The 22,860-nt window shown below is 47.0% G+C and overlaps 1 protein-coding gene across 1 annotated transcript; it reads right to left on the reverse strand.

Moving 5' to 3' along the window:
* Nucleotides 1–435: 435 nt before the first annotated feature.
* LOC106909487 (glycerol kinase-like) lies at nt 436–22,252 on the reverse strand. The gene is given in 19 exon segments (XM_088003672.1): nt 436–475; nt 477–507; nt 606–692; nt 2,533–2,676; nt 2,942–3,062; nt 3,137–3,221; nt 3,291–3,387; nt 3,478–3,556; nt 4,205–4,285; nt 4,371–4,481; nt 4,586–4,621; nt 7,128–7,194; nt 7,498–7,607; nt 7,683–7,820; nt 7,917–7,996; nt 9,101–9,178; nt 9,253–9,359; nt 9,850–9,923; nt 22,146–22,252. Coding segments are annotated over 19 exon segments (1,605 nt in total). The 5' UTR covers nt 22,200–22,252; the 3' UTR covers nt 436–450.
* Between the last annotated feature and the right edge of the window lie 608 nt (nt 22,253–22,860).

Below are 22,860 nucleotides of genomic sequence, written 5' to 3' on the forward strand. Positions count from 1 at the left end.
GGTCTGCTGCAGCAACAATGCCAACGAGACTGTCTGCTGCAGCAACAATGCCAACGAGACGGTCTGCTGCAGCAACAATGCCAACGAGATGGTCTGCTGCAGCAACAACGCCAACGAGACGGTCTGCTGCAGCAACAACGCCAACGAGAGGACTTCAGGCTCAAGGCGCCTTTCTGGAGACGTTTGCAGCGACGATGGAACATCAACATGTCCGCAAGTGGAAATGAAAATGAACAAAAAGGAAAATATTCAGGCAGAATCATGCAACCCAAACCAGACGGAGGATCCAGAACATGGCAGGTTCCCATGAAGTTCAGGTGGGTCAGTCCACCTTAAAACACCGACAGGCAGAACCGAGCTGGTTCTGAACCCATTAGAACCCTGTGTTAGAGGCGCGTCCTGCATCGGCCCGTCAGAACCAGCAACATGCCTCACGGTTACGGCCGGACCCTAGGGGTCCACTCTGATGGGGGCGAGGGACCCAGCAGGGGGCGCCGTTCCCTACACCTGTGTTCAGCCAATGAGAGAGCATCCAGTATGGGGCCCAGTGAGACTCCGGTTCTGGTTTCAGGTAGTCCATCAGCGCTGCGGTGGCGGCGGCTTACCGTTACTGGTGCAACTGGTCTCTGATGTCTCCCAGTTCATGGATTTCTGGACGGCCTTCTTCCAGCGAGCGAAGCGCAACTCGCTCTCTGGTGGAGGACAGACACTGGTTCAGTTGGAGCAGAAACAGCCACTAGATGGCAGCAGCAGGATTCTGGCATCTGACCAAAGTCTTCATTCAGAAGCTTCTTCAGATTCACTGTAATGCAGACTGCTACAGGAGACCTTTCCTGCCATCACCATCTACACTAACTCTGAAAAATCTGAGTTAACCTGAGCTACAACCAGAGTCGTGTTAATGGAATATTTTCCATATCCTTTGACAGGTTCTAATTAACACCCTTGGACTTTACACAAAGATTTAATCGCAGAAGCAACTGAAATCAATGAATAAAAGATCCTTTCTGAATATCATCTCATGGACTCTGAACTTTCTGACCGGGAGCTGACGGCGTGTTGAAGCGTTATGGACCGGACGCTTTGGAGCGTCTGGTTAGGAAGAGCGTTCAAAACCTTTGGTAGAAACGGCGCGTTAAATTTCAGTCTCCATTATATATAGAACAGAGAAAACTAAAGAGTTTTTAATGTTGTGATAATCCATTACAGTCTAACTCAGAGTTTCTCCACCCTGGTCCTCAGGCCCCCTGTCCTCCATGTTTCAGGTGTTTCCCTTCTGCCACCTGGATGTATCTCTGGGTGATTAGCAGGTTTCTTCAGCTCCTGATGGTCCTGCAGTCATTTGGATCAGCTGTTCTGGAACAGAGGCTCATCTAGAACATGCAGAGCAGGGGGGCTGAGGACCAGGTGGAGAAACGCTGATCTAAACACAGGAGCCGGTGTTCTGTAGTTTATCTTGAGGACATAAATAAATGTGCAGAAGTTATTAGACAGTAACATGCGCAGTGCGCTGCGGCTGCACAACCAATGCAGACGCGGCTCCGCCGCTGCAAAGGATTAAACTGAACTCATCCTGCAGTTTTAACAAATGGAGCTGAAGACGTTACCCTCCAGAAGGAGAGCGGCAGACGTAACATCTGTCCGTTTTGTAGAAGCGAAACCACAAAAAGATCCTGGTAAAAACTCAGAACGGTTTGGATCAGAACCAGCTGACTGATGAACCAGCACAGATTTCCCTTCAGATGCCACCAGGAGGAATTAGTGAAGCTGCGTTCAGACAGCAGCAGGTGCTTGTAATTTAAGTGGAGTCGTTTAATTTCAGTTATTATAAGTTATTGGGGCCTCAGTCGGTGGTTAGATGCATTTATCTGCTTTACGTGTGATGGGATCTGGATTCACGGTTCAACTGGGTGAATATTTACTAAACCGCATAAAAATGCATCTAAATAGCTGTTAACATAATTATAATTTGACCAATTTTTTTAATGCTGTTGGTCAAAATGGTGGAGAACACAAAAGTCTAGATCAGCGGTGGGTAATCCTGGGCCTGGAGGCCTGCAGCTCTTAACGTCTCCCAGCTCCAACAGCTGAATCTCCTCCTCAGTGCATCAGGTTCTCCTGAGTCCTGCTAACGACCTGAGGATTCGACTCAGGTGTGTTGAAGTGGAGACGCACCTAAAGGCTGCAGGAGGCCGACCGCCCAGGCCTGGAGCCGCCCAGGCCTGGAGCCGCCCAGGCCTGGGCGGCTCCAGGCCTGGAGCCGCCCAGGCCTGGAGCCGCCCAGGCCTGGAGCCGCCCAGGCCTGGAGCCGCCCAGGCCTGGAGCCGCCCAGGCCTGGAGCCGCCCAGGCCTGGAGCCGCCCAGGCCTGGAGCCGCCCAGGCCTGGAGCCGCCCAGGCCTGCTCCAACACGACCTCTGGCTACAACATTACATTTCCTTTGGGATCAATAAAAACTTTTGAATTTGAATTACTACAGTACAGCTAAATGACCAGTAGGCGGTGTGTTGTGTGGTTCTGGTTCTGGTTCTGACCCTGGGTGTTGATCTGAGGCTGGTATCGCTCAGCCGTGACCTCAGGCAGCTGATCCGGGTTCAGGCTCCAGACCTCCACACCCTCAGCGGCGCCGGCCGCCATGGCTGCACCCAGAGCCGTGGTCTCGGACATGCTGGGCCGCACTGAAAGCAGGGACAGACAGAATCAGAACCAGAACCAGAACCAGACCAGGACATATTACACTGTAAAAACTAAGATGAATTCACTCATTTTAATTACAGTCATGAAAAATAATTTACTTTTATCCCAACTCTGTTATGTTTGGACTCAGAAGGTGATTCTGTTAGCTACCTGTGAGGGTGGACAGGTCAAAGGTCAGAGGTGACTGTCTCTGACAGAACCAGAGGCGGTTCTAAAACCCAGAGTAACTGAGGAGGCCGTTCTTACCGACGGGGATGCAGAGGATGTCGGCCTGCAGCTGCATCAGCAGCCGGTTCCCCGTCATGCCTCCGTCCACGCCCAGCACCGGCAGCGGGATGCAGCAGTCCTGGTTCATGGAGTCCAGGATCTGGCACGCAGCAGGACAACCATCAGACTTTAACTGGACCTCAGCAGAACCAAAGGTTCTTTATGCCTGCTCACCTCTCTGGTCTGGAAGCAGACGGCCTCCAGGGCGGCGAAAGCCAAGTGGCTCCTGTTGGTGAACTGGGTGAGGCCGCAGATGATGCTGGGAACAAGCAGAGGTTAGGGGCGGACAGCTTTGGACCCACAGACCAGACGGGTTCGAGAGTCTCACCCTCTGGCGCTCGGCTCCCAGTACGGAGCGTAGAGGCCGGAGAACGCTGGAACGAAGTAGCAGCCATAGGACGTTCCTGCTTCAGCTGCTAGCTGCTCTGAAACCACAGGGTGGCGGTAAAACACTCACACCTCCTCCCAACACAAGGTTCCTGGTTCTGGTACCAGAACCGGGCTTCAAGAATTACCGATCTCAGAGGACGACTGCACAATGCACATGTTGTCCCTCAGCCAGCGAATCACTGCTCCTGCTATAGCCACCGAACCCTGCAGAGAAACAGCAGAGCGTTTCAGTCATTACATTATGACCAGCCTCATCCAGGCCTCTTCGGCTGCTCAGCTGTTTGGGGGCTTGTGGGTAAATTAGATCATAATAATAATAATTAATGAAACATTAACCAACATTCTGATGTGAAATAGCAGCACGTGGAAAAATGTAATATTGGGTTAGCTGGTTTGTTGGTTGGTCAACTCTGTAGGTTTAGTTTGGTTGGTTGGGGGCCAGCCCCGGCCCTCCAGCTCACTGCCCTGCATGTTTAGGTGTTTCCCTTCTGCTACACACCTGGATTGAATCTGTGGGTGATTAACAGGTTTCTGCAGTACTTGATGGGCATGCAATCGTCTGAGTCAGCTGTTCTGGAATAGAGGCACATCTGAAACATGCAGAGCAGGGGGGCTGAGGACCAGGTGGAGAAGCACTGGATCAGGTTGAAACACTTCCTACAGACAAACTGCATCAACAGGTTCCTAGAGGTCATACAACTGGGGTCAGCCATGAGTGATCAAATAGTCCGACTGCCCTCCAGTTTACTGAGCAGGATCTGGACCTGGCAGTCCTCACCCTGCAGGGACAGGATGTCCCCTGGCCCCGACCCGTTGGTCAGACAAACCTAGTGAAGAACCAACATGTCCCACCTCCAGCGCATAGCAGGCTGGCTTGTCCCTCCCCAGCTTGTAGGCGATTGTGGTGATCAGGCCGTGTTCGGACATCACCGGCTGCCAGAATCACCAGAAGACAACGAACTCAGTTTGGATCGTAGGAAATGGTTCTGACGGTTCTGAAGGTTCTGAAGCGTCTTACCTTGGTTCCTGTGTTCCTGAGCAGGAAGCATCCCGTCCCGTACGTGTTTTTGGCCTGACCCTCCTCAAAGCACATCTGACCGACCAGGGCTGCTGACTGGTCCCCGAGACACTGACAGAGATAACGACACCGTCAGGTTCTGGAGGAACCGGTCCAAGATGGAGGACCGGCAGAACCTTGACTGGACTCCTGACGGTACACCAGGAGCCACTTACCCCCGAGATGGGAACCCCTGCCAGCGAGCCAGACCTCTGGAGAAACAGGAAGAAGGTTCAGTTGGACGCCATCATCGACATCGACTGTCTGTTTGAAACGCATCGCTGTGCAAAAGTCTTAGGTCGTCTTTAAACAATTCTTTGGACTTTGGCTGCAGTCCAGTTCTGGGCATTTCAAAAGGAACTGGTTTTGGTTTTTAGAGATTAAAACGAAATCTCACCGAAGTGGATCATAAACTAGGACGGGTTGTTCTGTAGAACCTGGACAAAGGTCCAATAAAGCAAAGCAGTCATGCATTCCTCTGATCTTTGGTTAATATCTTTACCCAACGATCGTTACACTTTGGTCTCACTGCAGAGACCAAAGTGTAACGATCTGACGCTGTTATCAGATCAGATTTACAGAGAAGTTCAATAAAACGTCCCACAGCAGAATGAGAACCTCTGAGCAGAACCGGGTCATCTGGTACCAAGCCCACATGTTGCTCAGTTCTGGAAGATAAAACCTGCGACTGTTAAGAGGATCAAAACGTCAAAAAGAAGCTAAAACCAGTAAAAATGTTCTGGACCAAAGCAGTGGGGCGTGCAGCTGACCTCTGGACTGCAGATCGGGTCGGGTTTGGTCCGGAAGATAAGACATGAGACAAACACCGACAGGACATTCAGTTGGACCTGAACAAACAGCGTGCAGCAACCGGGTTCTGTTCAGAACGGGACCAGTTCTGATCTGGAGCGACATGCAGCTTCTAACAGAACCTGTCAGGCTGGTAAACGCTCCGGTTGCAACAGGTCGTCATGGCAACTCAAACCCGACTGAATAAATGTGACGGTTTCGTACTCATGACTGTTGGATTGCTCAACGGTAGCAACGCGTTGCCGCTGCGGGTCAGAGTGAAGACGGTCCATCGGGGCGGAAACGCCGCCATCAGTCCTGATGAGCGCAAACAGGAAATGCCTCGTATTCACTGAGCGGCCATGTTTTAACGGCACAGACGTTTCCTGTTCGCTGACATGACATGATGGAGTTTGGATGTTCACTGAATCAAACTGGAAACCAGAGGCCTGGACTGGTGAAGCACCAGTAACACCACTGGACTTCCTGGAGTTGCTGGAAGGAGGCGGAGCCTCAGTGCAACGCTTTAGATGTGATTCCATGTTTTATTGACTAAAATACAGAAAAGAATCATTTCTGCTGCACTTCATTCAGTTTAATATTTTCAAACCTGGAAAAATCCGAGTTTCAGTTCCGACCCAACAGAACCTCCAGTTATTCTGACTGACGCTTTCTGAAAGGTTTCAGTTCTAAGCAGTTCTGACCCGATTCCATTAGAACCTCTTCATTCATAAAGAACTTATTTTAAGCAGAACGTTGTGATTATTAGTCAGTGGGCACATAGTACCAAGGTTCTAGAGTGGCCTAGTTAAAGTCCAGTCTTCAGGAAAAAAGCACAAGCACCAAAAATGTGTAACGGTGTAAATACTTTCAATAAGTCAGAGGTTCCCAAACTGTGGGGCGCGCCCCCTAGGGGGGGCGCCGTGTCATTGCAGGGGGGGCGCAGGAAGCCGTCTGGATGAAAAAAAAAAGAAAACATGAACACTGTATGCGCTGGGTTTTTACCTTAGAATGACCAACTCTCTGTTATTCCTGTCAATTTGATACAGTAGAGGCTTCCACACTTCCCATATTTGTGTCCTCTGTCACTTTTATCAGCAGTTAAAACTGTTTAATCCGTTGTTAACTTGTTGTAACCTGTTTTTCCGAGCCGCCTTTAAACGCAACATGAGCGCTACGCCGCTCGCGCTGGGTTTCCACCTGTGAAGGAGACCTGCTGCTGCTGGGCGGAGCTACGTAGGTTTGTGTTAGAATCACGGCAGAAAACCAGCAAAACGCAAAGAACTTTTCACAGTTTTTCCCTCCAAACTAACCGACTGAGTTGAGTAAAGCTGTTGGATGCAGGTAATGTTAGCTAAAAGATGACTAGCTAATGTTAGCTAAAAGATGACTAGCAGGTAATGTTAGCTAAAAGATGACTAGCAGGTAATGTTAGCTAAAAGATGACTATCTAATGTTAGCTAAAAGATGACTAGCTAATGTTAGCTAAAAGATGACTAGCAGGTAATGTTAGCTAAAAGATGACTAGCTAATGTTAGCTAAAAGATGACTAGCAGGTAATGTTAGCTAAAAGATGACTAGCTAATATCAATACAGAACCTTTAGCTTAGCAAGTACCTTGTAGGCTACCGATGTTGGTGTCTATTTTCAGCTACGTACATTCATTTTGCCCCCCAAAAAGTCGATACCCCCCACCCCCCGTCACACGCGTCGTTTCAACCAGACAGCCATTTGTAATCCATGGGGGGGCGCAGAAGAAAAAGTTTGGGAACCACTGCAATAAGTAATGGGTCAGAACCAGAATATAGATGTTAGAACAGAAAATCATGAAAATCTGAGACGCACTTTTAGTTTCAGATTGTTTCTTATTATTATGATTAATTATCATTGTTGTGATTAATGATGGTTGTCGTGGCGTTCAGGGCTCACCATGCGGCCATAGATCTCAGAGGAACTTCTGACGGTGGGCAGGATTTCCATCGGGATGTCAAAGAAACTGGAAACACAACCGAGTCCATCAAACTGGAGCTTTAAATGACTGGACAACTGGTCAGAACCGGCCAGAACCGGTCGGAAATTAATGGTAGCCTGGATGAGAAGTGATCCAAGCTTCAACTTAAGAAGAATAAATTCAGTTTCCAAAGACTTGTGGGGAAATATTCCCAGCACCTGAAGCACCAAAACATTCCTGGGAAATCGATAAGCTCTCGATCTGAGTCCAGACCCAGACAGAACAGCTTGAGATCCGGTTCCCGAGAGCCAGTTTCTCCGGCCAGTGAGACGGGCTGGTCCACGTTACCTGCAGAGCTCGGGGTCCCAGTCCAGGCTGTGAATGTTGAACAGCAAGGTGCGGCTGGCGTTGGACACGTCAGTGACGTGGACTCCTCCATCTCGGCCGCCCGTCAGACTCTGGAGGAGAGAGAAAGCTCTTTAACTGGCGGGAACAAAAACCTGGAGCTGGAACCGGCGGCCTGCTGCTCCTACCCAGATGATCCAGGAGTCCACGGTCCCAAACATGGCCCGCTTACTCAGAACCGCCTTCTGCACCGCCTCCACATTGTCCAGCAACCAACGGAGTTTCACAGCACTGAAGTAAGTGCTGATGGGCAGACCGGTCTTATGCTGTCGGGCGAGTCCAGTAGAACCCACAGGAGAACCAACAACAGGTTGACCTCAGTGGCTACCTGACCTCTCGAGATTTAGGGTTATTAGTCCTACCTTCAGGTGGTTCTTGCTCCTGCTGGGAGTTTTGGTGATGAGTCTCTCCACAGTGGACTGCGTCCTCAGGTCCAGCCAGACTGCAGAACAGCGCAGAGCACAGAGATTAGCACGTCCACATGGTCAGAGTCCAGCTGCTTCGGAGAGGAGGTCAGCTAACCGTCTGCCACTTGGAAAAGTCTGGAGGCCTTTGTAGGAGAAGAGTCCAATTTGGTACAGTATAACGAGTCCAGTTCGATCTATTGAAGAGTTCAGTTATGGTAAAAACTGATGGACTCTATCAGTCAACTGAACCAAACCTACTGGAACCTCCATGTTTTCCTTGCAGTTCTTGTTCTTTTGTTCTTGTGAAGGCTTTGAAATAAACCTATGTTCATCTTAATCCAGGGTCAGGTCGAGGGAGGCCCAGATTTCCCTCCAGCCTCCTGGTCCAGCTACACCAGGAGAATCCCACGGCGTTCCCAGAGGAAGATTGACTCTCGATGCAGAGAAAACTCATTCCGTTTGCTTGAATCCATGACCTCGTTCTTTCAGCCTCTACCCAAAGCTCATGACCATAGGTCCGACTCAGCTCTCTCTTCACCATGACAAATATGTACAGCGCCCGTTTCACTGCAGACTCCACCAATCCGCCTTCATGAGTTCAGAGATACTTAAACTCCTCCATCCTCAGGCCACCAAAACAGATCCCCTCAACACATTGGCTGGTCTACAAACACCATGAACAGAATCGGGGACAAAGGGCAACCTGGACAGAGTCCAGCTCTCACCGGAGCCCGACTTACTGCCGGTAATGAGGACCAAGCTCTGGTAGCGGTCACACAGGGACCAGCAGCCCATATCAAAAGATCTGGTACCCCTGCAAGACTTCCTGAGGAACATAGTCCAACGCCTTCCCCAGGTCTACAAAATGGACATGTAGACTGGTTGGGTGAACTCCCAGAACTCTCCAGGACCCTGCTGAGGGTGTAGAGTTGGTCCAGTGTTCCATGACCAGGATGAAAACCTGGTTTAGTAACCTAATGAACCTAAGAAATAAACCTAACCTAGATGAACCCAACCTAAACTGGCTGCAGAGCTGCTGACTACCTCCATTGCTGATCGGGTCCAGGAGAAGCTTCCTTCCAAGCCTCTGCAGGTTTTACTGGAACCAATCCTTACTGGTTTCATGTGGCTGGACTCACCGATGGCATTGTAGAGCGGCTCTCCGGTCTCCTTGTCCCAGACCAGGGTGGTTTCTCTCTGGTTGGTCACCCCCACCGCTGCAGAGCAACAACAACAATGTGAAGGTGGATGAAGCTGCAGAAACAGAACCGCAGCAGCGGCAGCGTCCAACCTTTGATGCGGGACACGTCCACACTGAGCTGCGCCAGCTTCTGGCAGGTCTTCTCCAGACACTCGTGGACGGTGTCCATGATCTCCCTAGGGTCCGCCTCCACCCACCTGAGGAGATGATTGGTCCACACATGTTCAACATGTCTTTGCACTAAGTCCAGGTTCTGCCTCCTAACAGATGACTGAATGGAACTGGCTGAGGCCTAGTCCAAACATAGCTGATATCTGGGAAAACCGACACATTTTTATGTGCTTTGGCCTTTCATCTACACAAAAACATCTAATATCACTAAAAACGATTATTTATAAAAAACTATGACCAAAGGGGAGATGTGAGAAACCTCTGTATTTATTGAGTGAAATAATGCACCAATATTTCCAGTTACATCGTGTTGAGCCTATTTTCTAATACGTTGAAAGTAGTTCAACCTACAGATGAAGGATTCTGATTGGCTGACAGGTTTTACCTTAGCTCTATACTGCCCCCTCTGGGTTAGAATGCTTAAACAACGCTCAGCCTCAGACGCAGATTTATTTGGGTTCATGTGGATGAAAACTTGTGAAAGCGATCCCATGTGTACGATGTCCAAAGTCTCACCCTTCTTTGGGGAAATGCTGCTTGAGCTCCACCTGGTGGTGGCTGATCAGCTGGGCTGTTTTAGTGTTGAACACCTGCAGAGAAAAGCAGCCAATCAGAGAGCAGGACTGAAGGGACATCTATCATTATCGTAACAGGTTCAGCTCGGCCTCTGACATGATGAGGGGAGACACCCAGCAGGGGGTCTTAAAGGGCATTCTGGGCTGTTGTGGAGGCAGAATGGTTCCTCTGCTCAGTGATGTAAACCAGAGAAGGAGAGGAGCCTCCATCTTGTTAACAGTCAGCATTTCCTTTGGCTAAGAGGACAAACGTGCAGGCAGAGAGACAGGCAGCTCAGCTGCAGAAGGACCTCACACCAGCGAAACCTGAACCTTTAGGTGATCATCTGTCCAGCAGGAACCAAGCGTCTTTGTAAGCGAGGCAGAAACCCATCTGACTCCAACAGGAAGTGAGCCGCTTGTCGAGAAAAGTCGAGCTCATCCCACTTCCCCATGCTGGAGATTTTAGTTTAATAATAACAATGAATAAAGTTATCTTTAAAACTAATTACACAGGTGACATCAAGACCCAACAGTAGAGTCAGACAATAATAAAATTAATCTGGTTGTGTGTGTTGTTATTGTGTCCTGCAAACTTTGCTTTAATTCTACTTTTTTCTATTTAATCATAAAAAATCATAATCAGGCAGAAAGAGAATCATGTAACAGGAAAAGCAGGTTTCCTGGAAAAAGAGGAAGTTTCCAGCCTGCAGTGGATAAAAATAGTTCAGACTGCTCATTTTGAGCATTAAAGGTTTAAAGAATAAAATCTAAACAATTTGAGTAATTGGATAAAACCCAGAGTAAAATACTTAAATTAATAATGATAACTTATGATTAAACCAATAATTAATATTGGTTTAAGCAGTGGTTGATGTTGGTTTGATTATAAGAATATTTGCACTTACTCTTATACTTATGGAAGTACTTACAGGTGAAACAAGTAACTGTAACTAAAGTTCACTGATGTTGTGTTGGAGGTAGATGGTAGGTGAAGGGTCAAGGAGAGCAGAGGTAACCAAGACATAAGGTCATTAGAACAAACATCATGTCTCCAAGATGGTGATGGATATGAGATCATCTGTCCAAGCAGTCAGTATGGGAAGTAACAGGAAGTGAAACTGTGTAAGATGCACATAGGAAACAGGTGCAGATGGAAGAAGAAGAACTGAGAGTGCAACTCGGAAAGAAAGAGGGTTAACTAAAGGTTTTGTTAACCAAGGAAAATGTTGACGTGAGGAAAGTTGTGTGGGCCTGGGGTCAGTGACACGTAGGAGATGGAAAAAGTAAAGATAAGGGAAATGAACAGATGCAGAAGGAATAAAAAGATACAACACAGGAGGATCGAGGTTCTTTGTTCCGCAGCGTTCGAGTTGAGCAGAAGGAGAAGCAGAGTCAGATGAGGCCTGAGTGATGACACCCCGGGATGACTGCTCGCTGCCAGTGAAAGGGACAAGATCCGTTTACCCAAAACCCGGGACTCTGATTCGACTGTGGCCTCACGCTCAACCCAAAGGATTACATCGATGCTGCAGTGGACATGGGGAATATACCAAGATCTTTCGTGGATAAAGAACTGAGTTCAGAGAGGATTCTCACCAGTTCAACTTGGATTTATTCTGAAAGGATTCTGCCAAGACAAAGATAGGACTCCATCCATGGACGTTAAAGTTCTGCTGCCAAGATCGTCTCTGCATCTGGGTTCGAGTATTACTGCCTCCCCCCAAAGCCTCTATTTAGATTAAGACACAGCGTAGGGTTAGAAGTAGGAGTAATTTTTGATGATTCTTAAAAGTTTCAATTTCTTATAATTTTTTATTAAAATGCTGTATGTCCTTTTCCCTTGCTAAAGCTTGCTAATAAAATACTAAAGTCTAATTTGAAGCTGTGGACAGTTAAATTAATTGAGTCATCTAAATTTAATTTCTCTGATCGTTGTACAATCAATGTTTATGGTCCTAGTAACTTATGGTGGCTTCGTACGTTCTTTAGTTCAGATAAATAATGTCCCTGGGACTTATTCCTAGTCGCTAAAATTATCCAAGTCGGTTACCAAGTGCACGTTAATAATTAGGAGATGAGCTACCGTGAACAGGTGTGGTTCATGAGTTCGGACATCGGCGGGGCTACTCCGATGTCTGGGTTATGAACTGAAGCGGGGCATAACGTCTGGATGAAGGTAGTTAGAACTTGGACGAATCATCTCCGCTGCCAGCTTAAATAAAAGTTCTCTAAATTCTTATCTGCGGTAATACCCGGGAATTGGAGTCTTTTCGGACCCGTGAGACGGAGAGCTGGTCAGTAGTCAGTCTACTAGAGTTGGGAGGAGTTAAGGGCGTGACTGATTATTGAGATTTAACAAATTGGCGTCCCTGGGTGGGCGGCGACCTTTAGAAGAGGCGTAGTCCTAAGGAGGTAGGTGGGCTGTAGGAGAAGTGATCCAAGGCAACCTACTTAGAGTAGCAGCTCTACAGAAGTGGAGTTGTGGGTGACTGAAAGGCCTCAGTCACCACCCTCACAGTAACTGCACGGCGTGTGGGTGAGGAGAGCTCACTGTGGACAGTGACCACGTCCAAACAGTGCAGCTAGTAGCCAAAATAGCTTGAACCCATCCCTGCTCTAAGGATCCTAGAGAGGCTTTGGGGTCGGGCAACTCGAGGACAAAGACAACATGGAGAATGAGGACGACGACGCGCACTCGTACGTCCAGCAGATGGAAGCCATCCCACGAGGAAGTGATGATCAAGGCCCAGGAGGGCAAAGCCAGAGAAAAGAAGGAGAACAATCCCTGTCTAAATCCCTGCTCCAGTCAGCCCCAGTGAGAGTGATGCTGTGTAGAGAGGGATTCGAGACATGGACTCAAGTGAACCAAAGGATGTTTCATCAGTACTATTATGGCACCAATCAAGAACAACTGAAAGAACACCTGAAGACAATGCTGCAGATGAAAGACCACTACAACTGCACCCGCTACAACTATGGGACCTGTCTTGTGGTGGTTCGGCATCCAGTGGAAGTAAGCAAGAAAAGAAGATCAAGAAAGGTTGTGTTTGTCGGAATCGAGAAGTGGGACAGAACTCCCAGAGGACGGGAGGTCCCAAAAGAACACGTGGAGGAGGTCGTGCGGGGCGTGCATGAGGCCTTAGGACATGCAGGCGTACGATCTACACGTGTGGAGCTGGTGGAAAAAGACCTATGGATCCCAGTGAGAGAGGTCCAACGCGTGCTGAGGGGCTGCGAGGTGTGTGGTCAATACAACGCAGGCCGCCGAGGGCAGCGTATGGAGGGGTTGACCATCAAGAGCACCGTCCCCTGGGGCTCAATCTGCATGGATGTGGCTGGCCCCATGGGGGTGAAGGGGAGGAAAGGTGAGAGATACCTCCTAGTGATTGTGGATTCTATGTCGGGATTCGTCATCGTGAAAGCGGCCAGGAGAGCGAACGGCAGCAGTGTTGTCGGCATGCTGGAGCAAGTGTGCAGCGCTCTGGGGATCCAAGGAGTTGAGCAATTGAAGCCAGTTCCTAACTAAAGTAACCAGAAGCCGGTGATGGCCAGCGGACCATGTAACACCCCACCCTACGTCGAACTGGCCACGATAAAAGGGGTGGTTGTGATCAGAAGAACACCCTCGGGGTTGTGGACAGGAAGAGCCCTGAGGAAATTGAACAGCGCTAAAGAAGAACTCCTGTCACAAACGGATGGATTAAACTGGAAAAGGGACTGAAGTCGTGAGGAAGGAGTGGCATCATAGACAACCACCAAGATCAATCCTGCAACAAAGCATTGAACACCTGGAAGGGGAAGGATCAACAGTTTCCTCCCAGGACCTGGACAACTTCTGATGCCTCCGACAACTCCAGTACCCCTTAATGACCCCCAGCGACGGAAAAGGATTACGATTGTGGATAAAGCGTCATGCTGCTTATGCTTTTTGCTTTGTTATGCTGAACTTCCAGATTTTTTTTTTTGGAGGTTTCTGCCTCAGCCCATTGGCTCATCAACATGTTCCTAAGGAATTTCCACATCCTGAAGTACCGACAGTTCATCCAGCTGAGGATCAGAGTGACCTGGGTTCTCTTCGACATTCGTCACTTCCTGGAAGACATCAAAACTCCAAGGAGGGGGTGTCAAAGAGCAGTGGAGTTTTGAGAATCTTCACATCACAAGCTGCTGAGTCCTTTGTGGCGACTGAGGATCTGCATCTTCACATCCCAAGCTGCTGTGGCCTTTGTGACGACTGAGGATCTGCATCTTCACATCACAAGCTGCTGTGGCCTTGGTGAGGACTGAGGATCTGCATCTTCACATCCCAGAGGACCATCTTCTCTTTCCAGAGAATGAGGACGCAGACCTGCAGGAGGGTGTTGGGTTCCCAGCATGTGAAAGGTCTGACCTCGAGGAGGGGGTGTCGAGAAAAGTCGAGCTCATCCCACTTCCCCATGCTGGAGATTTTAGTTTAATAATAACAATGAATAAAGTTATCTTTAAAACTAATTACACAGGTGACATCAAGACCCAACAGTAGAGTCAGACAATAATAAAATTAATCTGGTTGTGTGTGTTGTTATTGTGTCCTGCAAACTTTGCTTTAATTCTACTTTTTTCTATTTAATCATAAAAAATCATAATCAGGCAGAAAGAGAATCATGTAACAGGAAAAGCAGGTTTCCTGGAAAAAGAGGAAGTTTCCAGCCTGCAGTGGATAAAAATAGTTCAGACTGCTCATTTTGAGCATTAAAGGTTTAAAGAATAAAATCTAAACAATTTGAGTAATTGGATAAAACCCAGAGTAAAATACTTAAATTAATAATGATAACTTATGATTAAACCAATAATTAATATTGGTTTAAGCAGTGGTTGATGTTGGTTTGATTATAAGAATATTTGCACTTACTCTTATACTTATGGAAGTACTTACAGGTGAAACAAGTAACTGTAACTAAAGTTCACTGATGTTGTGTTGGAGGTAGATGGTAGGTGAAGGGTCAAGGAGAGCAGAGGTAACCAAGACATAAGGTCATTAGAACAGACATCATGTCTCCAAGATGGTGATGGATATGAGATCATCTGTCCAAGCAGTCAGTATGGGAAGTAACAGGAAGTGAAACTGTGTAAGATGCACATAGGAAACAGGTGCAGATGGAAGAAGAAGAACTGAGAGTGCAACTCGGAAAGAAAGAGGGTTAACTAAAGGTTTTGTTAACCAAGGAAAATGTTGACGTGAGGAAAGTTGTGTGGGCCTGGGGTCAGTGACACGTAGGAGATGGAAAAAGTAAAGATAAGGGAAATGAACAGATGCAGAAGGAATAAAAAGATACAACACAGGAGGATCGAGGTTCTTTGTTCCGCAGCGTTCGAGTTGAGCAGAAGGAGAAGCAGAGTCAGATGAGGCCTGAGTGATGACACCCCGGGATGACTGCTCGCTGCCAGTGAAAGGGACAAGATCCGTTTACCCAAAACCCGGGACTCTGATTCGACTGTGGCCTCACGCTCAACCCAAAGGATTACATCGATGCTGCAGTGGACATGGGGAATATACCAAGATCTTTCGTGGATAAAGAACTGAGTTCAGAGAGGATTCTCACCAGTTCAACTTGGATTTATTCTGAAAGGATTCTGCCAAGACAAAGATAGGACTCCATCCATGGACGTTAAAGTTCTGCTGCCAAGATCGTCTCTGCATCTGGGTTCGAGTATTACTGCCTCCCCCCAAAGCCTCTATTTAGATTAAGACACAGCGTAGGGTTAGAAGTAGGAGTAATTTTTGATGATTCTTAAAAGTTTCAATTTCTTATAATTTTTTATTAAAATGCTGTATGTCCTTTTCCCTTGCTAAAGCTTGCTAATAAAATACTAAAGTCTAATTTGAAGCTGTGGACAGTTAAATTAATTGAGTCATCTAAATTTAATTTCTCTGATCGTTGTACAATCAATGTTTATGGTCCTAGTAACTTATGGTGGCTTCGTACGTTCTTTAGTTCAGATAAATAATGTCCCTGGGACTTATTCCTAGTCGCTAAAATTATCCAAGTCGGTTACCAAGTGCACGTTAATAATTAGGAGATGAGCTACCGTGAACAGGTGTGGTTCATGAGTTCGGACATCGGCGGGGCTACTCCGATGTCTGGGTTATGAACTGAAGCGGGGCATAACGTCTGGATGAAGGTAGTTAGAACTTGGACGAATCATCTCCGCTGCCAGCTTAAATAAAAGTTCTCTAAATTCTTATCTGCGGTAATACCCGGGAATTGGAGTCTTTTCGGACCCGTGAGACGGAGAGCTGGTCAGTAGTCAGTCTACTAGAGTTGGGAGGAGTTAAGGGCGTGACTGATTATTGAGATTTAACACGCTTCAGGCTGGAGGAAGCTGAAGCGGTGAGATCACAGAGCTAACACCGAAACCCTCCGCTTCACCAGCCGGACCTCGGCTGCAGACACATTGGTCCATGATGTCACCCGCACACCTCGCCGCTGTCTCACTGTGCAAATGAGGAGGGTGGGGCCTTCTAGTGGCATTTATTTGAAAGTAGTTTGACAGGAAAGAGGGTAATGAGAGAGGGGGAAGACATGCAGCAAATGTCACCAGGCCGGGAATCGAACCTGTGACCACCGGCATGAGGACCAAGGCCTCAATACATAGGTTGGTTGTGCGTTGCCCCTGTGCCACCATAGCACCCAGGAAGGTGGGGCCTTAAGCTGTCTGCCTCATTACACAGCTTTTGTAGCAGAGAGAAAAGCCTATGTATCTTTATGTGAATTTTAACCAAAATTATTATAATAATTGTATGTATTTATGATATTTTTAATCAACACATATGTTTGGAGCCACCTAGTGGTGTGATGAGGTCCTTCAGGCTCCCCCACCAGATTGCTGGTGCTGGTGGAGGTGGGTGTGAGAGAGGCCGCTCTTCACTTCTTTTCTTACTTAGGGTCATATTTTTCTAGTTCAACAATTAACGAGGTACTGTAAGAATATTTAACATCTACAAATATAATTTGTAAAGTTTTTCTCGTGGTTGGGCTGGAAAGATGTGACCCTATGAGTGGGAGCTGGTGTTCGTGGCTGACCACTCGGTCACGGCGCTAACCGTGTCTTTTATTTTTCAGCCTGTCGGACCGCTTGGCTGCGGTCAGTCACATTGTGAGGAGTTTTTATTCTGTATTGTACTAGGTGACCGACAACTAGACAAGAGCAAGTAATAGGCCTCAGGGATTAGCTTTCTATCCAGCTGAGACGCCTATAGGGCCGATGTCGTTTGGGGGCCCGAGCCACTCTACATCTACTGGCCATGACTTACACCTATTAAGTGACATGATTTATCAGTTAGGTTCACAGATTGGAGAGTCCATTGCAAAGAAGCTGCGTTCTTCTGGTGTTGCTGGGGAAAAAGAAACCCAAAATGGCTCCTGTTTGAAACAAGATGGTGCCCATATTGAAGACACTTCTGTCTTTGATAGTCTAAAATTCAACATCATTGTAACATCAGAAACAGCACCTCCAATTTTTAGAGGTGAAAACACTGACAAGTAGAGGTGTGCCGATCGATCGGTCACCGATCATAATCGGGCCGATTTCCGTGAAAAAGTGCATGATCGGTGATCGCCGATCACCTGCTTCTCATTTCCAACCTGCCTGTGCAGCTGGTCTCCTCTTTCCTTCACTCTGCGCAAACACGCAGCAACAAATCTTAAGCGATGTGGAACTATAACCACTGAGTGAATGGGGAAGTTTGGGTGTTGCTGCGGAAAATTGAAGCAGGTCAAAATGCATCAACACAACGAATCTAATACGGAATAAAAACGATGAGATACTTGAGGAGTTTGGCTACATCGAGGCTCACTGCAGTAAAAAGACATACGGAGGATCAGACAGCAGGTAAAGCAGCGCACAGCTACAAACACTCACCTGGATTAGCATGACGGTCAGAAAGCTAAACAAATAACCTGGAAAATAATTTAAGTCTTCGAGCTGCGATGTCAGACGCTGGTTCTGCTACAGGTAGTTAATATCTGACAGACGGAGCTTCGCTTCTGCTCCACCTGGTGGTGACTCTCACACCAACCTGCTTAAAGCTGCAGCATCTAACCTAAAAATACATTTTACATACATATTAAAACATGAGACAGATAATCTCTGAAAAAATAATCCATCTCCTCCCTGATCTGCATAATTACTCCGCTCAGTCAGAAACAGCCAATCAGAGCTAGCAGTAATCAGCTAGCCGCCATGCTAACAGGAAGTTTTCATTCAGTAAATCTGGATTGTTTATTGTAATGGATCCTGTTTTTGCCTTTGAATGTTAAGTTTTATACTTGAATATTTTTGGCAATGTTGAGAGGTTTTATTTTGGCTCTTTGTATTATTTAGCCTGTTTTGTTTAGTTTTCTTCTTGAAAAAAGTTATTAAAAACAAGTTTTTGTCTAAATTAAGGTGAATTCATGGTTCCTTTTTCCACATAATGTAACCGGTAGTGTTTATGATTAAAAAAATAAATAATAATAATAATAATAATTATGTGATCGGTATCGGTGTATCGGCCCTCATGGGTGATCGGTATCGGTATCGGCAGGAAAAAACCTGATCGGCACATCCCTACTGACAAGTATACTGTTACTGAGTGGGTTGAAATGATGAGGTTACCTTAGAAGGCAGAACTAAGATAGTTCCACTCAACAGAGGAGATGATGGGGAGGCTAATGGGCAGAGCCAGAGATGGGGTTAAGGTTGGTCTTAAAAGTGACCCTGGTTTAAATGCTCCATGCTCCCCAGATGTGATTTATAACATGCTGATGCTTCAGTCACAACCCTCCTCCACACTGCCATTCAAAAAGAGGACGCTTTGACTATTGGATTCGGCTCAACAAAGCTGCAGATGTGGCTGAAGAAGGTTTAAAGCGTCACGATATTAGCAGTGAAATTGCTAAAATGTTTGTAAAACACTGCCCTGATGCAGAACTGGCTTCAGGATTTAAGTACAAGCAAATACATGAATGGAGCTCAAAAGACATCCAGGTGAGGCTAGATGAGCAGCAGAGAGAGAGTCCAGGATCAAACCACCTGCAGTTCTGCTGTGACACACACACTGAATCCCTGGTGCTGCAAAGATCAAATAATGTTTTGTGCTCTTACAATGTACAACCTGCCTCTGAGGCTCCACCAAATTCACGTTCCCCTGTGATGGTACAGAACCAGCAGCTGGCCGCTACATTAGATCCCCCTTCTCTTACCTCCCTGTCCTGCAACCTGCAAAGCAGCACTGCCAGTTCTCACAAGTGCAGTGGCAACCTTTTGTTCCAGTCCCACAAAGTCAGCAGCTCAGTCTCCCACAAGAAGGAGCCATGCTTGGACAGATGATGTCTATGCTCAGGCAGGTCCTTGATAATGTTCAGGTTGGTGGCCAGGTATCATCTGCTCACCACAAGCGCACATGGGGTCGACCCAGACCTGTTATAAACTGTCCCATATGCAATGATGACAAGCACACGACAGAAGCCCACTGGGGTTCAGACCGCCTTTGTTTCATATGTTTCAGTCACGACACGAACCGTGTCTTTTATTTTTCAGCCTGTCGGACCACTTGCCTACAGTCAAAGCCAGATGGTGAGGAGTTTTTCATTCTGTATCGTACTAGGTGACTAACAATCAAGTAGGAAGAGTTACACTTACAGATGGATGATGGGAATCGACCCGTCATCCATCCATCCATCCATCCATCCATCCATCTGGTTCTGGTCCGTTTCCAAGGAAACTGGGAGTTAACCAGGTCCATGTTTGTTCCCAGTTTAGGATTCCAGCTGAGCTCCAGGATAATGATATTGCATTTCATTTTTCTCTCTTTTGCTGGCTTTCAGATGACGTAGCACGTCACCCAATGCAGATGGAGGGCAGGAAGTAAATTCAGCCCATTTATTTCTGTTGGTCCAACATCAAAATGTCTAAAGTCTGAGTCCTTTACGGTTGCTCCAACCGTTCCAATAGAGAAAGAAAAACATTATTTTAGTGTTTCAAAGGTAGTTGGTCACAAGGGAGTTAATTTTAGAAAACTTACTGAAAAGAGGAGAAAAGTGGATCAACAATCTAAAAGCAGGAGGTGCAGAAACTAACAATGCCAGAGTTTGAAGACACTTCCTAACAGGAAACCGTCGCTTCGTTTAAACTGTATTTTCAGATGTTTAATTGGACAGTTACTTAGAAAGCCAAGTGTTCATATGTAAGGTGAGATATATTATTTTTATGTCCTAGCTTGGTTGTCCTCAGAGTGCTAATGTTGTTAGCAGCTAGCTCAGTGTCGAGTCACAGACAGAAAATATAATGTTTATTCAGTGGGATTTTCATGCTTAAATGTAAAGCTAAATAAATTAAATATAACCTACCAGCAGTGGCTCAACTACACATTATTCAGGTGGATGCAAGAACATAAATCAGCCTCCCATCCCCCTCTCCCCAGAAGGAAGGTTGAAGGAGCGTGGAAAACATGCGGTCCCCCCCCACAAGACGACGTTACGTGGAGGGTAAAACTCGCTACATTTACCTCGTTTCATGCGAGGTGAAGGAGTGGATGGGAAAACATCATCGGCGCGCCGCCCCTCCACACGGGGTTTTGACGCCCCCTCTGGTGCAGCGCCCCTATGCGCTACATGCCCCCTTTTTGCGCCACTGCCTACCAGCCATACAGACAGTGAGCTGTTACTGTTCCCCCACATGCTTCGTGTCCAGACACGAACAGACACGAACTCGGGGTTTCTGTAGATCGGAGCGAATCGTTGACCTACATTGGACCCGAATCCAGCAGCGACTCAACATTAACGTACAACTCCAGCATGAATTTGGGTTTACAGAAGCTAAATAAAAGATTTACCAGGAGATTCAAGCTCATAGAAATAACATGGTTAGTTCGTTGTTAGCATAGCATCGCTATCATAAAATTACTTGTAGCACAACTCGCTACTCACCGGCAGAAACGTCGACAGCCATCTAAAGCTGCTTTTGATCCTAAATGAGACCCAACCTGTCCAGGCTTTTGAAAGCTTTCTTCTGGCTCGTAGTATAACATGAGGTCTGCAGCTCCAGGTAGTTAGTTACGTGGATCGCCTCGATGCGGGTAAATCCTCAAGATTATAAACCAGTGGTTCTTAACCCTTTTTAGGTACCGAGCCCACCAGTTTCATATGCGCACTCACTGAACCCTTCTGTAGTGATAAATAAAATATGATTTTTTTCCCCCAAATTCAAGACAAAGCAAGATCACTAAGTCTTCTTAAAACGTAGAGTCTCTGATATCAGTTCTTCAAAATATAATCAGTGTTTTCAGCAAAGATGAGCTGAGTGTCCAGGAACGAGCCAATCAGAGCTCCTCTGCAGCTCTGATTGGCTCAGCAATGTAACGTGATCCTCTGCAGCGAAGCGGGGCGTCATCACGACTCCGCCGAACCCCTGGGGTTAAGAACCACTGCTATAACAGAAGTCTGTTTTACCGAGATCATATGGATGCGTATTTGTTCAGATGCCTCGGCTGTTCCAGCCTGTTTAGCGCATTAGCTACTCGCTGTGGTCCATTTTGCTTTGTTTTGAACTGGAGAAATCCACTTCCTGACCTACATCTGAATTTCGCACGTCATCCGGGTCACGTGACTGAAACCCAGCAATAGGAGCTCCACCTGGTCTGCATTCTGATTGGCTGGTTCCTTCCTGGAGGCGGGGCATCAGCTGACATGTTGCTGCCATCACCTGATCTTTCTCCTCTCCTGGTGCCAAAAGTTTTACATAGAAAGTTGTCCTGGTTCAGTTCTGCTGTAACCTCCAGACCTGCTGGTAAAGATCTGGTTCTGGTTCTTCTTCTGGTTTCTTCCTGTGACGGGGAGTTTTCCTCTCCACTGTCGCCCCCTGCTGGTAAGGAGGAGTGATGCTCTGCTGGGTTTCATTCGATAGAAACTTTTTAAACTAGTTTAAATAAAGATGATATTGGATGTGAATCAGCGCTGCAAAAATAAATATGCTGCCTTTGTATTGCTGATATCTAACAATGGATTTTTATTTCAAACGTGGTTTTATAATTACTATAAGTTTTCTGACCCGGTTCTGGTTCTGCTGGTCCAGAGGAGCGGAGTGGACCAGGAATGATTAACCAGTAGCAGCGATCACTACTGACGTCATGAACAGTAAATGAATGAAACAGAAACTTTAAAAGCAGCAGAATCTGCTGTAAAACCTTTCCAGAATGAAACCACAGTTCGGTCCGGGTCGGTTCGGTCCACTCACCAGAAACCTGGTGGAGCTGGTTCCCTGGTCAATGGCAGCCGCCAGCGGGTCCATGTCTGCAGCTCGCCTCCCGGGACTCGAGCCTCTTTCTGGGCTTCCTCTGCGCAGGGGGCGGGGCCGCCGGAACCGGCCGGAGTTTACCGAACCACAACCAATCACAGTGCAGGACGGAAACACGCCCCTTCCCCTGCAGGTGGACCTCCGGTCACCTGATCTGGCTGATTCATTAACATGGAAACGACGAAACAAATATAAAAATGACGTCATAGTCTGTAATTTAGTCTGAATTACTTTATTTCCACATTTATGTTTCTGTAATTTTCAGTCAGAGCAAATAAAACGTTTCAGTAAAAATGAATGTGTGAAGATCTGCAGCAGAACCCAGAAGTATTCACACCCTTAGATAACACGGCTTCAGCTGAAACACGCTGAAAAGTGTGGCTGGCTTTTAGCCTCTCCCTCACTTCAATTCCTTTCCTTTTTTATTTTATTTTGTAAGAAACTGTGGAGTATTCAGTATTTAGATGCAGAGAGACTAATATTATTGCAACCCCAAAAAAAATTAGAACGAACTTAGAATCCAGAGCCTCTGTCCACCTCCTCCTCTTACATCGGTGGCCTTTGGGGTCATTAAAGGTCACTGAGTGAGGCGCTGTAAGAGGAACAAACGCAGCTGTTGCAGTCAGTGGCGCCCCCTAGGGGTTTGCAGGGGGCG

Source organism: Poecilia mexicana, unplaced genomic scaffold (assembly GCF_051168715.1).
Source record: "Poecilia mexicana isolate PSO_F unplaced genomic scaffold, ASM5116871v1 scaffold_2, whole genome shotgun sequence".
Lineage (NCBI taxonomy): Eukaryota > Metazoa > Chordata > Actinopteri > Cyprinodontiformes > Poeciliidae > Poecilia > Poecilia mexicana.